A 15,337-nucleotide genomic window follows, 5' to 3' on the forward strand; every position below is an offset into this window, starting at 1 on the left:
AGAATAGAAAAACTGAACTCAGCATTAGGTGAGTCTAGAGGAGGGGACAGAATGCACAGGGTGTGTGACAGCCAGAGATGGGCAGAAGGAAAAACAAGGCAGAGTGGTGACAGACCATGGTAGAATGTTGCCAAAGTAACCACCAGATGGCAGTGCTTAATACACACTGTGCCAAGGCAGATATGCAAATGTATTCTACACATTTTTTTTTTTTTAAAATCACATGTCAAATTGTCTGCCAAATAGCCCGTGGTTGAAAATCGGATCAAGACAGCGACATCTGGTGGATATTTTGGAAGTGACCTTTGGGTCTCTCTACTAGGACAAGACCTGAAGTGCTCCTTCCCTCCTGTCAATCACTACTGGCCTCACTGTTACTAATTACACTAGCAAAAACCAGTCTTTCATTAGGACCCAGGGTCTTCACATCTCAGGATCCAGATTTCTGACATTCAGCTGCCCTCTGAGGGATGTACGCAAAATCTGAAATCCCAATTCTTCCTTTATAGGTTACTTATTCTATAAAATGTTCATATTGCCCAATGGTGGTGGTGCACGCCTTTAATCCCAGCACTCGGGAGGCAGAGCCAGGTGGATCTCTGTGAGTTTGAGGCCAGCCTGGGCTACAGAGTGAGATCCAGAACAGGCACCAAAAGTACACAGAGAAACCCTGTCTCGGAAAAAAAAAAAAAAAAAAAACAATAAAATAAAATAAATGTTCATATCTGGTTATATGGAACCAGCTTGCTTTGTACTGAAGCAACAAGAACAATTTTTGCATTGAAAAATAATCCAACATGTGTTCTTCCTCCAAGAGCGTGGCTGTGAAAATTGGACTCTCTTTTCAACTCCATTGACCATTGGTGCAGCAGGAACCAGACATGACTAGTCCCTGAACACACTGTTTTGATCCACTTAGAAAAAAAATGATTTTTAAAATTTTTTTCCTGTGGGGAAGGGTTCTGTACCCTGAAAACTCTCTCTTTTTTCTTCTGTTTAAAGCTTTATCTTGGCCTGGTGGTGGTGGTGGCAGCGGCGGCGGCGGCGGCGGCGGCGGCGGCGGCGGCGCACACCTTTAATCCCAGCACTTGGGGAGTAGAGGCAGGCAGATCTCTGCGAGTTTGAGACCAGCCTTGTCTACAGAGCTAGTCCCAGGACAGCCAGGGTGGTTGCAGAGGGAAACCCTGTCTCAAAAAACCAACCAACCAACCACCAAAAAGCCCCCAAAACAAAACTGTATCTGGGCTGGAGAGATGGTCAAAGGTTAAGGGTGCTGCCATTACAAGGGATCAGATTCCATTCAATTTCCAACCCCCACTCACATGCACAATCACACACATATAAGAAAAAAATAAAGTCTTTGACTAGAATTATACCAAGTCATTCTATTATAATGTTATTTAATGTATAAATTGTATTTTGTTATACATAATAAAGTATGGTTTAAAGGAACAAAAATAAAATACCAACCCATGGGTGAAAAAAAAGTTCCTATCTTTTCAAGTAATCTGAAGTTGCTTATTTTCTTTTTTAAACATGTGAATGTTTTCCTGCATGTGTCTGTTCACTTCATGCATTCTTGAGCACCATGGAGGTCAGAAGATCCCCTGGAACTGGAGTAACAGACAGCTGTGAGCTGTCATGTGGGTGCTGGGAATCAAATCTAAGTCCTCTTCAAAAGTAGTCAGGGCTCTTCACCACAGAGCCATCTCTCTGGCCCCCAAGCTGCTTATTTTCAATGTGAGTGGTGGAGAGATTTAGAAGTCCAACAAAAAGGAGCCGATAAATGGTCAAGACGATTATAGCGGATGGAGGCACGGTAGTGCATACTTGGAATTTCAGATCTCCACAGGTTGAGGCAGGAGGAGGAGTCCCTCATGTTTGAGGCCAGCCTGAGCTACACAATGGTCCTAATGCCAGACGAGGATACCTAGCAAAACTCTGCCTCAAAAAGTCACTCTGCAGGGGCTGAAGAGATGACTCAGCTGTTCAGAGCACAGGCTGCTCTTCCAGAGGACCCAGGATGGATTCCCAGCACCTACATGCCAGCTCTCAATTGTCTGCAACTCCAGTTTCAAGGGATTGAACACCCTCCTCTGGCCTCTGTCAGCACCAGGCATGTGGTGCACAGACGTACATGGAGGCAAAACACCCATACGCACAGAGTAAAATAATAAAATCATAAAATGAAAGATAAATAAACATTGGACAAAGTTAACAACATCAAAGCTCGTGTATAATAGGATCTCACGGAAAACATTTGCAGAGATGAAAAGACTGGAAGAATATAGCCTAGAATATTCACAGTTTGCTTTTGGACGGGAGACTTATGGGTTATTTTTAAATGTTTTAAATCATAATTTGCAATGTTTCTCAAATGTTCTGTAATTAACATTATTTTTGAACAAACTTTAAACAATGCATATATACTGACTAACAGCTAGAGTTTTCCAATCTCAGCCTGGTTTTTATTAATTCCAGGAAAGAAAATAAGGAACTGATGCCCAAGTGAGCTGGAATTTCTAGAAGGAGGAGGAACAAAGAAGGAGTCACCGCACTCCTGAGCAGCGCCACGCTCGTGTGAGGTCATCACACTCCTGAGCAGCGCCACGCTCATGTGAGGTCATCACACTCCTGAGCAGCGCCACGCTCGTGTGAGGTCACCACACTCCTGAGCAGCGCCACGCTCATGTGAGGTCATCACACTCCTGAGCAGCACCACGCTCATGTGAGGTCATCACACTCCTGAGCAGCGCCACGCTCATGTGAGGTCATCACACTCCTGAGCAGCGCCACGCTCATGTGAGGTCACCACACTCCTGAGCAGCGCCATGCTCATGTGAGGTCACCACACTCCTGAGCAGCGCCACGCTCATGTGAGGTCATCACACTCCTGAGCAGCGCCACACTCATGTGAGGTCATCACACTCCTGAGCAGTGCCACGCTCATGTGAGGTCATCACACTCCTGAGCAGCGCCACACTCATGTGAGGTCACCACACTCCTGAGCAGCGCCACGCTCATGTGAGGTCATCACACTCCTGACAATACACCAGAACTTACAGAGGGCGCACCAGGCATCGTGGAGCTACAGACTCTCATAACCATGTGAGTCCCCATCTTCAGTGTCCTTAGAAGAGCCGACTCGGGGCCACCTTGAAATGGGAAAGGATGATATGTGAAAACACATAGGAGGAGGAAAAACTTCAAAAGCTAAATTAACCTAGGAGGAGTCAGGCCCCGATTTATCTTGAAGTAGAAGACTTAGGACCCTGAGGAGCAGCTAAGTTATTGTGATCACAATAGGGCCATCTCAGCTGCATTTTCTCTTATCTATGTGTTGTGTATAGGGGGGATGGAGATGGTGGCGCAGAGGCCAGAAGTGGGGATGGGGAGGGAGCCCCTGGAGCTGGAATTACTGGAGGTTGTGAGCTACTGAGTTGGCTGTTGGGAACTAAAGTCAGGTCCTCTGGAAGAGCGGTAACCACTCTTGACAACTGGGCTATTTCTCTAGTTCTTCAGTGATATTTTAAAGCAATTTCACAGAAATAAGAAGGATGTTTTCTTGGCTGCCCCCCCCCCCCGCCCTGTCTTTCCTAAACTTGTCAAAAAAAAAAAAAACCATAGGATATATTCAGATAAGCAGAAGAAATACCAGATGATCTGCTCCTGACACACCTTCCATTCTTCAGGAACTTCTTATTTTATATACTCAGGACTTTTAACCACCACAGACAGCATATACATTGAGGTGGAGGGTGGGAGGTTGAGAAAGGGATCCATGTAACCCAGGCTGGCCTCCAATTTTCTATAGAGAATGACTTTGAACTCCTCCTGATCCTCCTGTCTCCACTTTCCAAGTGGTGAGATCACAGGTGAACATGCCACACCTGGTTTAGCATTTATAATTATTTTTTAATGTATATGAGTGCTCTCTCTGCATGTTTGACTTTATGCCAGAAGAGAGCATCAGATTCCACATTCTAGATGGTGTGAGCCACCCTGTGGTTGTTGGGAATTGATCTCTGGAATAGCAGCCTGTGCTCTTAACCTCTGAGCCATCTCTCCAGCCAGCATTTATCATTCTAAGGCAGAGTTTGTCTACAGAATTTTATGTTTACATAGTGTTACTTACAGTATTTTATTTTACCCTCATAGTTAAGAACCCTTGGAAGGGGCTTTTTGTTTACCCCTCGACAACAATAAGCGAGGGAGCTGCTTCAACAGTCTGCAACGAAGGCAGTCTTCCAGCCCATCTCTTTTGAACCCATTTGTACTAACTGGGTCTGTGTCAGCGAACAAGCCTAGCAATTGCTGTATCGATGGTGGTGATAATGAGGACGAGACGACTGAATTTTATGTAAAACTACAACGTTGTAAATTCACATAGATTCTCTACAAGACTGATACTATCAACGTGTGTGTGTGTGTGTGTGTGTGTGTGTGTGTGTGTGTGTGTGTGTTCACAGGCGCGCTGCAATTCCCTTGTCAGTGCCCACTTTCAGGAAATCATCCTCTTAACGAACCAACAGGTGTATTTGGGGAGAGTGGTATGATGGATTAAGGAAGGGAAGTGAATTACAACTCATCTCCAAGCTCTAAAGTCTGAAGCAGAACTGTACACTAAAATTCTACAGGGTGCAGAGAGAGCTCAGACCCCAAAACTTCTGCCTCCACTCCCCACCCTCACCCCTCCCTCACCTCGTCCCCGCCGGATGTCCCTACTTCCAATCTGGATGCTCAACAGGTCATAATTATATTTCTCAGCTACCCACCACTTTTCGGCACCTACCTCTTAAATTATCTGCCCGTTTGGTTCAGCATCTACCAGGCTGGAAGGCGCTTCTTCGGAGCTGCGCGTTCCTGCTGCCATGGCGACACGAAGGCTTGCATAGGTCAGGCCTGCCTGGCCGGGAGGAGAGCCAGCCCCTGCAAGCCTTGGCCTGCCTCCTGCCTTGCAGGCCCCGCCTCCAGCCGGCCAAGAACACGCCCCTACCATTCTGGACCCGCCTTCTAGCCCCCCCCCCCCATCACAACCCCTGCCGGTTTCCTCGCTCATATGGTCCCGCCCACTTCCCGCCTTCAGCCAATGGGAGCTTGCACTCTGTTCACCATGCCGTACGTATCCCAACCGCTGACTAGAGAGTAGGATGTGCAGGCATCTCCATTGGCTGGATCCTTCCATATTGTGGGCTGGGACATGTTGCAAAACCCAGCCCCAGGAACAATCACTCAGCCTGTCCTTCATACTATTTATTTATTGATCCTAACGGTTACTCAGAAGAGAGCTAACAGTCCTCCTACAAGGAGAGTTTCTCCAGGCTGTTAGTGTCCACAATTTGAAGTCCTTGCGGCCCGTGGTTGAAGAAGACTTTAGAATCCGTCAGTCCCCGTCCCCATCTCTGTGCTAAGGTCTGGAGCCCTTGACCCAGCGACTAGGTTAATTTCCCACAGCAGTCCTGGGGCCGTGTGCAAAAGCTCCGAAAGCTTTTCCAGAACGCGTCCTCCGAGGTTTTGGAGTAAAAGTGTGTAAAGGGGATATGATTAGCTGAGCATAGTGGCTACATGTCTGTAATCCCAGCACTGGGAGTGGGAGACTGGGATAGATCAGGATTTCAAGGCCATCCTCAGCTATATGGCAAATAAAAGAACAAAACAAAAAAAACCCCAAATATCATTAAATAATTCCTACCAGAAACAGCCAACGTGCATAAAGGGTTCCTGCTGCGTTTGAGAGTCCACGTAATGTTAGGGGTTAGAGGATGACTGGTTTGCACACTTAAATATTACTCAGCCCCCTCATAGCCTTACCACAACTCCACAATAACTGTGGCAAACCAAAAGATTCATAGTGGAGAGAGTAGGGGGCACCCACAATTCCAGATGTTCTGGTGTTCTTTAAGATTACAACATGGCCAACATCCCAACTTGTCGAAAACAGTACATTGTCCCCACAGTACTGTAAAATCGTGGAAGCCAGGACTTCCTTCCAAGGGCTCACACCAGGGTTCCATTTCTGCTGTCATATCGAGGTGTGGCCTGGGGGAAGCGGAGGGTGGCATACTCTGTAGCAGTTTCTAAATGCGGGTGTTTCACCTTCTTGCCAGAGTACGGCTGCACTTGGCTGAGCACATGAATGTCCGCATAATGCAAGTTGCTCTCCTCCGTTGTGGAGTGTGAACTTGCCTTTTGAGATCCTGGCCGGTGTAACACTTGCTCGTACATGGGTGCTGGTGTCTCACAGACCTGGCAGAAATTACCAGAATTAAGAGAGGCTTTTGGTTTGGTTTGCCCCTCACGTCCCATGCAGGGTCAGTTAGACCGAGATTCCTTTACTTTGCTCCTTTGGGAGGCCAGGTAACACATGAGTTCCACCCTTCCTCTGTGTGTGTGTGTGTGTGTGTGTGTGTGTGTGTGTGTGTGTGTGTGTGGCCCCTGCATTCCACCTTGTTTGAGACATGATCTTTCTTGTGTAGTGCTGCATAAGCCAGGCTAGCTGGCTGGAGAGTGTCCAGTGATTCTCCAGTCTGTTTCCCAATTCCCAGGAGGGATGTGCTGGGATTATAGAAACTTCCGCTACTGTCTCTGGCTTTTATTTGGGTTCTGGAGATCCGAACTCTGATAGTCAGGCTTGCACATAAGTGCTGCTGAACTATCTCCCCAGACTGACACAGCAGTTTCTACAGATGGTTGAGATGAAGTTGCCTCGGGGTGAAAAAGCTGAGCACTGGGATCCCTCCTCTGAGTGATCCTGAGAGAGGACTGTCATTACCTTTGTGCCATTCTGCCGGGGCTGTTGCTGCTTCAATATGCTCAGTGTGGGTCTGGCTTGGCCTCCTGTGGGGGAAGAAAGCCAACTTAAATTCATTCTCTCTTCCCCGTCTCTACTGAGACTGCCCTCAAGTGTCTATTGGACTATTGGAGTGGGCTTCTAGCAAATCTCTCTGGCTTCATTTGCCCTTTCACTTCTACTAGCCCACACCCAGGCTCTTCCCCAGGATACACCACCTGACCCATTCTCTACCTGGCTCTACTGTCTTCCATCCATCCTCTTTGCTCACCAGCCAGAGCTCACACTGTGCTAGGCTCTGGGCCAACCTCTGGGGAGATAAGAATGAGTAAGCTATTTCCTCTTTCTTGGGAAATCTACAGCGGTGGACCTGGGAAGACACATGACTTAACAGGCTACTACAAAGATGTGGTACGTGCTCAGCTACACCATGGGGCCGCTTTCAATCAAACCATTTACTTCCCCCCAAGCGTTTGCATGCGCTAACTCCTCAGCCTCTGCTGGCACCCTCTTCTACTGACTGGTGATCTTTGCATTATTCCGATGGCATCGGTGTTTTCTCTGTATTCTGCTGTACACCAGCAGATGACATTATAATTATGTATTTACATGAATCTGCCTCTCAGAGTTGGTTTTCAGCTCTTCCAGAGCTGAGACCTCAGAACCTTCCCTTGGGCTTCTCTTCCTCATTGTGAACCCACAGAACAGCTCCCCTACAATACAAGTGCTCAGTGGTATTTTGTGGGTAAATGAAAGCCGGAGCAACCAACTCTGCCACTCTGAAGTAATGGGAAAGGTAAGATCCAGAGGTGAAGAGCTAGCCTTGGATCCAATAAACTCAAGATTCTTTGTGTTATATCACCTCCCTTTGTCTTATCCAGTGCCATGTCTCCTTTCTACGCCTTCTCCAAGGATGTTGGTTTTACTGTCTTCTCGGATTTCCCTTGCTCACAATACCCTCCCCCAATTACCTGTTTTGTTTTTCTTCTGGAAAGTTGATGGGCAGCTCCTGTGTAGAAAAACAGATCACCCATGTGCAAGAGTTCTGCATGTTCTCTCCACCTCAGTTGCTCTGTGGGCTTCTCCTTCACATTCTTGGAGGACTTTCTCCCACCACCCCAAAGATTCACGCTGTGCCAGGGTCAGCCTGAAAGTGCTTGTAAAGGATACAGTACCTCTCCCAGATGGAAGGTTCTGGAAAGTAGAGTGGTAAAACTGACATAACCAAACCCAAAATACAGGTTTAGGCAACCGGGCACTACATGCCAGGGATGTTGCTGGTTTTGAAGGCTATTCTGGGATTGTCTATCAAGCTAATCCCAGTAGAGGCTAAGGGAAATCTGCCAAATTATGGAATATATTCCTGGATCCAGAGACTGAATCTTCAGTGCTATTTTTTGGGGGGTGGGGGTGGGGAGATCTTTGGCAACCTGGGAGTTCTGGGAGTCATAGGAGCTGTGACCACCAGGGCTATCTAGTTAAGGCCCCCCACAGAGCTCTATTCCAGTAAGTAGCTACCCTTCTTGCTGCCCTGTCCTTGTTTTTAGTTAACAGAAGTGAGAAATGCTTTGCTTAACCTTTAATGCCCTTTGGAGCACTCCAGCTACAGAACTGGGAACACCGAATTTGGGGAGTGACTCAGCAACCTCGCTCCTGGGGTCCCTATGGAGCCGGCATGTCGGCATGTCTACGTGACCGTCAGTGATTGATGCCCCGGGAGACAACACTTGTCTGAGGAAACAGGGTGAATAGTTTTAGACTTACTCTAGGAGCCGCTTCTTGCTAGTATATTTCCAGATCTCACCAGAGCCCTGTCTGTCTGATTTTGCCTCTCCTCAGGAAGTTTCCTTCTCTTGGAAATTAAAGGAAGAGAGAGGCATGCAGATATCTAAATCATGTTGTCTGAATTCCTGTGGGGGTGGGGGAACCAGGATTTTTCCACACATGTTTTCCACGCTCTGTTTTGGAGTGATTTTTAGTTTTGAGGCAACTTCCTTAGAGCCAGGGAGTTGGTCTTCAGCTAAACAGTAAAGGTGGCTGGGCAGAAGGCCAGCCTGGCTTCCAACTTCCTCGGCTGCTTCAGCTCTCGCTCTGTGTTACGATTGCCTTGTCAGAGCTACACGGTAGGAACCAATGCCTTGCCCCTTGTCACTCCTCTTTCCCTACTTGTTTCTATTTAAGTGGAGAGAGAGAATATTAATCACAGAATACATGACCAGAACCATCCAATTTTAGTGGACAGAGCCTCTTCCCAAGTTGGATGTTGCATAGAACCCGGACACAACCTGATAGTCATAGGTGACAGAATTAGTTTGAGATTGGACTTAAAGAATTTAAACAGGCCATTTTCCACAGTAGTCATAAGAATAAAAACTGGAACGATCCTTTCAGAATGCAATTGTCAATAAGGATAAAGATCTTTAAACATAACTGCATAAACTGTCTGATATAGCAATCTCATAATCCCAATACATAATCATATATAGGTAGATACGGCTACTTATTGTGGAATTATTATCTCAAAATAGGAAACATCCTACATCATCAATATTGATGAGTGACTAAATAAATGGTAGAGATAAAAAATGGCAATTAAGCCGGGTGGTGGTGTCGCAGGCCTTTAATCCCAGCTCTTGGGAGGCAGAGGCAGGTGGATCTCTGAATTTGAGATCTACATCGTGGTCTACAGAGCAAGTTCTAGGACAGCCACGGCTACACAGAGAAACCCTGTCTCGAAAAATAAACAAACAAACAAAAAAAGTAAATAAGGGCCAGGTATTGTGGTGCCCATCTTTAATCCCAGCTCTGGGGAGGTAGAGGCAGGCAGATCTCTGTGAGTTGGAGTCCAGCCTGATCTATAAAGTGAGTTCCAGGACTACACAGAGAGAATTTGTCTCAAAAGTCAAACAAATAAAAAAAAATATGTAAACAAATATAGGCAGGTATAGGCAGAGACCTATTGATTGTTTGATACAGGCGCTCATCATGTAGCCTTGGCTACCCTAGAACTGCCTGTCTCTTGCCTCTCAATCCCTGGGATCAAAGGTGTGCACTACTATGCTTATCCAAATTTCCTATTATTGCCACCTTCTGCATCTGTCACTTCCTGGTACACAGCACGTGCTCAGTAAATGTTTGTTCAGTAACCAAATAGATAATGAACTAGCAGGCACAGGACTTGAGTCCAGGCTTCTGTCTTCAAATTGTAGGTGCTTTCCAATGTACCTCACTCTTCTCTCACTTTATTTGGAAATACGTCATCTTTGAACTTTGTCCCAGACCTGGAACAATCCAGCCAGAAGGCAGATGACAGGACAAAGCCGTATTTGGGAATTTGTAGTAGGAGTGAACACCCTGGGGGGAAATTTATAAAACCACAAATAATCTATTATTAGGTGTTTTTTGTCGTCGTTATCTGTTTTTGTTTTTACTAGCTTTTGCTCTCCAAAACAAACCTATGCTGCGACACAGCAGGGACTGTGCATTTTTACAAAAGTGAGGCCCAGAGAAATCACAGGACTGCCCGAGGCCACACAGCAAATCGCATAAAGGTTACATTCACATTTCCCATGGACGCTCTCCTTCCCGCTTCTGCCACCTCAAACACACACTTGTCCAAATCCTGTTGCTCAATCCCTGATCGCCTCTATGATTACCTAGCGAGGAAAGTATGGGTTCTGAAGTCCAGCAGCCCGTGTGGAATCTTGTTTTACCTGCTAAGTCACTAGGCACGTGACAGTCATATTGGTTAACCTCCCTGAGCCTCTGCTTCTGGACCGGGAGCAACTGTAAGACCACTTACGGAAGTGTTGGGACAGTTGACTGGCATTATAAGTGGCCGCCCATAAAGAGCACTCAAACGCTTCAATTAGTATGGTCTGGGGAAGAAAGAAAAGGAGAGCGAGCAGGAAAGGGAAAGGAGAGAAGAGAGACACAAGGCCGGTTCATCGGTCCAGCTAACTCTACACTCTACAGATTGCTGCTGTGTTTTCTAGGGCGTCCTAAGGTCCGGCTCTGGCGCTCCACCCTGGACGTGGCGGGTGGAGGAAGGCACGGTCTCTCCAGGCTCTCTCTCTCTGATTCTCAGGGTTTCATATCCACCACCGGAGACGGTCCCCTCCACCTCTCGGCCCTACTCACCAGCTTCCCCCACAGCACAGCCTGTTTCCCATGGCGGATGCGTCTCCCAGGGAGCCCAGCTGGTTTTCGGACATAAAAGAGGTTGCGCATTTCCTGGTTCCCTGTTGAGCGAACCGCAGCAGCTCTCAGGGAGTCGCTGTCAGGGTCAGATTTCAACCGAGTAGGTTGGACCTTGGAAGCCACCTGGTGGAATCATTCCCAGGTGATTGTTCCCAGCCAGAGGGTGGAAAGGCACACGGGCTCCAGGTGCGAGTTATCTCACCTTTGGGATCTGAAACTTCTTTTGATGAAGCCACAAACTGTGAGCTGCAAACCTCGTTTTAAAAAGAAACCTGAGATACAAAAGAGTTTCCACAGGAAATGTTTCTCACTGTGTCTCACTGCCTTTGAAATATATCCTTCATAACGGAGCAAAGGCTTCTCTCCCTCATGTCTGCCCTGCCACACTCAGGTTTGAGTTTTACTGTCAAGATAATTGGTACCAGTTAGTTTCATATGTCCACAATATGGGTTTGAACACTAGAGGCTTTGGGAACCTGAAATGTAGGGAAATGGAATGCTCTCACATTCTCACTATTAGAAGTAATGTGTGCAAATTTCCTAACCCTTTACTATCTAGATTTCCAGCACAGTGAGGCATAAACACCGAATGTATTACCTCATCCTCTTTCTGGTATAAACCAGATGGTTCTGTGGCTGGGATGGAGCACTCACTGTCCTCTTCCCAGCTCAGGACTACAAAATCTCCACCAACCCCTGCTTGCAGCTTCTGCTTCCAATGACCCAAATTTGGGCCTGTTCCTCACTGGCCAGCAGCTATGATGCAGCTGAGTGAATTCCCTTAGAAACTGGGTTGAGTATGGTGGTACATGCCTTTAGTCCCAGCATTTGGGAGGCAAAGGGATGGGGATCTCTGTGTGAGTTTGAGGTCAGCCTGGTCCACAGAGCAAGTTCCAGGACAGCTAGGAATTCATAGAGAGACCCTGTCTCAAGTAAACGACAACAACAACAAAAGGAAAATATGGCTCCAAGAGAATCTTTGGAACCCATAATTCCAATCTTCAATATTTTCTTGGCATCTTTTTTCTTTTCTTTTTCTTTTTTTTCTTTTTTTTTTGAGACCAGGTTTCTCTGTGTAGTTTTGAGGCCTGTCCTGGATCTCGCTCTGTAGCCCAGGCTGGCCTCGAACTCACAGAAATCCGCCTGCCTCTGCCTCCCGAGTGCTGGGATTAAAGGCGTGCGCCACCACCGCCGGGCTTTTCTTGGCATCTTTAGTGTTGTCCTGGGATGTCCATAATCAGCCTTGCACTCCACAAAGTATGCTGGATTCTGAACTCTTCCTCATCTTAGGAAAAGTGGGGATGTGAGAGTGACCGCTTTATAGGACTGTGATTATTGAATGAGATGTGTGTGTATATAAAGCTTTGCTCCATGGCCAGACACATGGAACGCCCTCAGGAAGCCTTAGCTAGTCTTATTACTATTACTTCTTGTTCTCAGCCAATGATCAGATGGTGAAGCGTTTCATTGTACTGTCTCGTGTTCTAACCCCTGCACAGGCTTCTCTCCCGCAGACCATTCTTTATTCTGCTATTAACTATATTCTTTTCATCCTATAACCTGCTTCCTTTCTCTGGCTCAAAAGCCAGTGATCATTTCCTGTTACTGACAGGAGAGAATTCTCAAAGCCTTTCATAATCTGCTCCGTTGCCAGCCACCTCTTCGGTGGTAATTTACAGGAATTTATCCAGGAGATTTTTAGAGGGCCAGAAACTCCACAGAAAAGACAAAAAGCACTTTGGAGTACAAAACTTGATATGCCTTAAGCAGATTAACACGAGTGTGGAGTGATAACACAGACTAATGAGTATTCTATTGAAATCTGACCCGGTCTGTTCGTGTCTGGAATAACTTTAGACTTCTCGTTGACTTTCAAGTTCTATTGTCAGTGTGTGTAAGAGGTGGTACAGAAAGTGCTGTGAGATATGGCTGAAGGGACAAGGCACAGTTTCAGTGTGGGGGGAGGGGCTTCAGAAGAAACTAGCCAGTCCTGGTTGTGCCAGGATGTCGGAGGCCAACCCTGTGTGGCTGAAGTCCCGAGTGAATGTGTATTGTGATATGGGGGCGCTCAGCCTTTTGAGTATGGATGTTTATGAAGGATTGATCAGTGAGTACAAAGACTAGCAACTTCGGCCTCCTCCCCACCAAGGTTTGCAGCCCAACACAGAGACTTCCAACCAAGCCTTGCTGACCTTCCCCTGGGTGCTGTATGTAACAAACATGCTGAGGTGCTAGAGAACCTGAGCCCAGCTTCAGAGTGTGTTTGTCTGTGCGACTGTCCTTCATTCCCTCGACATCCCTAGCTGGGGTTCCGGGACCCAAGCTGTTTAGGATTCTGTACGAGGCTGCAATCACAGCTACTCTGGAGTCTAAGGCAGGAGGCTAGACCAGTCTGGGCTACATAGTGAATTCAAATCCCATCTGGGCTGCTTCGCTGCAAGCCGCAGGAAAACGTAATGGAATTCAGCTACTATCACAAAAGCTACTACTTGGAAAAGTCAAGGACCACTCCAAAGGTCAAGCCATGTCAGGCCATGGAGCAAAGATATATATATTGGTTCCTAAAATGATTTTTCTTGTGTGCTTCCAAGAACTGCTAACAGTGTATTTATCTAAAATGCCTATCCAATGCCATATGAAACAACACCTGTCTCCTGGGTCAGGCAGATAGCTTTATTTCTTGTGCATTTTAGGGTGAGACCCTCCTTTCTTACTAATAGACCCTTAACTTCTTACCTAACCACTTCTAGGAATGTGGACTGAGCACACAGACCTCCTTTGTGATACACTAACCGGTCATTAGCACTCAGGTGACCTCCTCTTTCACCACTCCCATTTTGGGTTGTAAAAGAAGGCCTGACAGTCACTAGCTGAGGAAAATTCTTACCTGCCTTTATGACCCCGTAGAATTCAAGCCTGGTGACTTTGCTAGGCCAGAGGATTGCCATTGCTTGGGTTTATAACTGGATACCAGAGAGACTTGTGGAGAACTGGGAGAATAAGGAGACAAGAGAATGAAAGAACTAGATGGGTAAGAACTTGAGAGGAACAAACTGAGACGGGGAAGAACTAGATTGAAGGGCGAGAAGAGAGGACTAGAGGAAGAAGATGGAAGATGAGGAAGAGTCAGATGGGGAAGAACAAGATGAGGAAGAACAAGATAGAAAAAAGGAGATGAGAGAGGAGCTAAGATGGGAAAGAACTAGATGGATGAGAATCTAGATGGGGCAGAACTAAGATGAGAGAACTAAGATAGAACTTAGAGGGGACAGCAGATAAATGTAGGGAGAAATCAGGCAAGAAAGGAGCTAGGCATGAGAGCAGAATAGAAGCTGTATAGAGAGAGAACTGACTCAGAATAATAAAGTGTATGGACTAAGGAGTTTCGTGTACATAGATTCATTTCTTTTCATCAAAGATTAATTATCAGCTGGTTGTAGATTCTTCCTGGACCCTGGGAGGGGACTATCGAGGGGCTGGACCCCCATAGTCCACGATACTGCTTAGTTGCACCCAGTCCTAAAATAAAGTAAAAACCAGGTCGATGGTAGAGTACTTGCCTAGCGTGTATAAGGCCCTATCAAGGGTGTGTGTGTGTGTATACATACGTGTGTATATACATACGTATGTATATGTGTATATGTAGCTATGTCTACGTAAGCATATATGTAAATATAGAAATGTTTGTTTGTGAATATATATGTATATATAAATGTCCAATAAGAAAAATGGAATGGGCTATTTGTAAAGTTCAAAGTCTCTGCAATTCAAAATGTCACAGAAGTTGATTAATAACTTTTAAAGGAATTTTTGTTTTGTTTTGTTTTGTTTTTTGAGACAGGGTTTCTCTGTGTAGCTCTGGCTGTAACTCGCTCTGTACAACAGGCTGGCCTGGAACTCACAGAGATCCACCTGCTTCTGCCTCCCGAGTGCTGCAATCAAAGGTGTGCACCCCCACTGTCCAGCTACTTTAAAAGAGTTTTGATGAAGTGAAGGTTTAGATTAAATTAGAGATTTTCAAAATGTTTCCTTGTAAAAAAGTCTTTTTTTTTTTTTTTTTTTTTTTGACTCAGCTCAGGGCTGAGTGGTAGGTAGAGTATGAGTTTAATGAGTGTGAGGCCTGGCTTCCCCACAATAAGTAAGTAGGCCAACTAATTTTAACTATAAAAGAAATTATGAAGCTGCTCAGGTTGTAATCTGAGGGGAGAACTTGAAAATCTTTACTTTATTATTGTTTTTAGACAGGGTCTCATGAAGTCTAGACAGGTCTCAAACTCATGATGTAGCTGAGGATTGACCTTGGATTCCCCATCCTCCTGCCTCCGCCTCTCAAGAGCTGAGGTTGCA

General features: G+C 46.2%; 2 protein-coding genes across 4 annotated transcripts in view; both read right to left on the minus strand.

The window, feature by feature from the left end:
* The window catches only part of Dixdc1 (DIX domain containing 1), an 89,609-nt gene extending 84,511 nt beyond the window's left edge, over positions 1–5,098 (minus strand). Inside the window, exons 1-2 of one of the 3 annotated variants that reach the window (XM_076575343.1) lie at positions 4,793–5,098; positions 3,064–3,155 (exon numbers count right to left, since the gene is read on the minus strand). In XM_076575343.1, coding sequence (XP_076431458.1) covers positions 3,064–3,120 — 57 coding nt within the window. In that variant the 5' untranslated portion in view covers positions 3,121–3,155; positions 4,793–5,098. The remainder of the gene's footprint in view (positions 1–3,063; positions 3,156–4,792) is intronic. The other 2 variants (XM_015986958.3, XM_076575344.1) reach the window with 2 other exon arrangements.
* Positions 5,099–5,240: 142 nt separating this feature from the next.
* On the minus strand, positions 5,241–11,153 carry C7H11orf52 (chromosome 7 C11orf52 homolog). The gene is made up of 4 exons (XM_006972344.4): positions 10,931–11,153; positions 7,762–7,799; positions 6,773–6,837; positions 5,241–6,246 (listed from the first exon to the last, which is right to left on the minus strand). The coding sequence occupies exons 1-4, from the start codon at positions 11,002–11,004 to the stop codon at positions 5,998–6,000; spliced, it is 426 nt and encodes a 141-aa protein (XP_006972406.1). The 5' UTR covers positions 11,005–11,153; the 3' UTR covers positions 5,241–5,997.
* Between the last annotated feature and the right edge of the window lie 4,184 nt (positions 11,154–15,337).

This window comes from Peromyscus maniculatus, chromosome 7 (assembly GCF_049852395.1).
Source record: "Peromyscus maniculatus bairdii isolate BWxNUB_F1_BW_parent chromosome 7, HU_Pman_BW_mat_3.1, whole genome shotgun sequence".
NCBI classification, from domain to species: domain Eukaryota; kingdom Metazoa; phylum Chordata; class Mammalia; order Rodentia; family Cricetidae; genus Peromyscus; species Peromyscus maniculatus.

What these genes read in the sequence shown, in the direction of transcription:
- C7H11orf52 (XM_006972344.4), bottom strand. Translation starts at nt 11,004, where the DNA reads ATGTCCGAAAACCAGCTGGGCTCCCTGGGAGACGCATCCGCCATGGGA. An exon ending in CTGTGCTGTGGGGGAAGCTG is followed by an intron (nt 7,800 to 10,930) that starts GTGAGTAGGGCC and finishes TTTTCTACACAG; the next exon opens with GAGCTGCCCATCAACTTTCC. An exon ending in CCAGAAGAAAAACAAAACAG is followed by an intron (nt 6,838 to 7,761) that starts GTAATTGGGGGA and finishes CTTCCCCCACAG; the next exon opens with GAGGCCAAGCCAGACCCACA.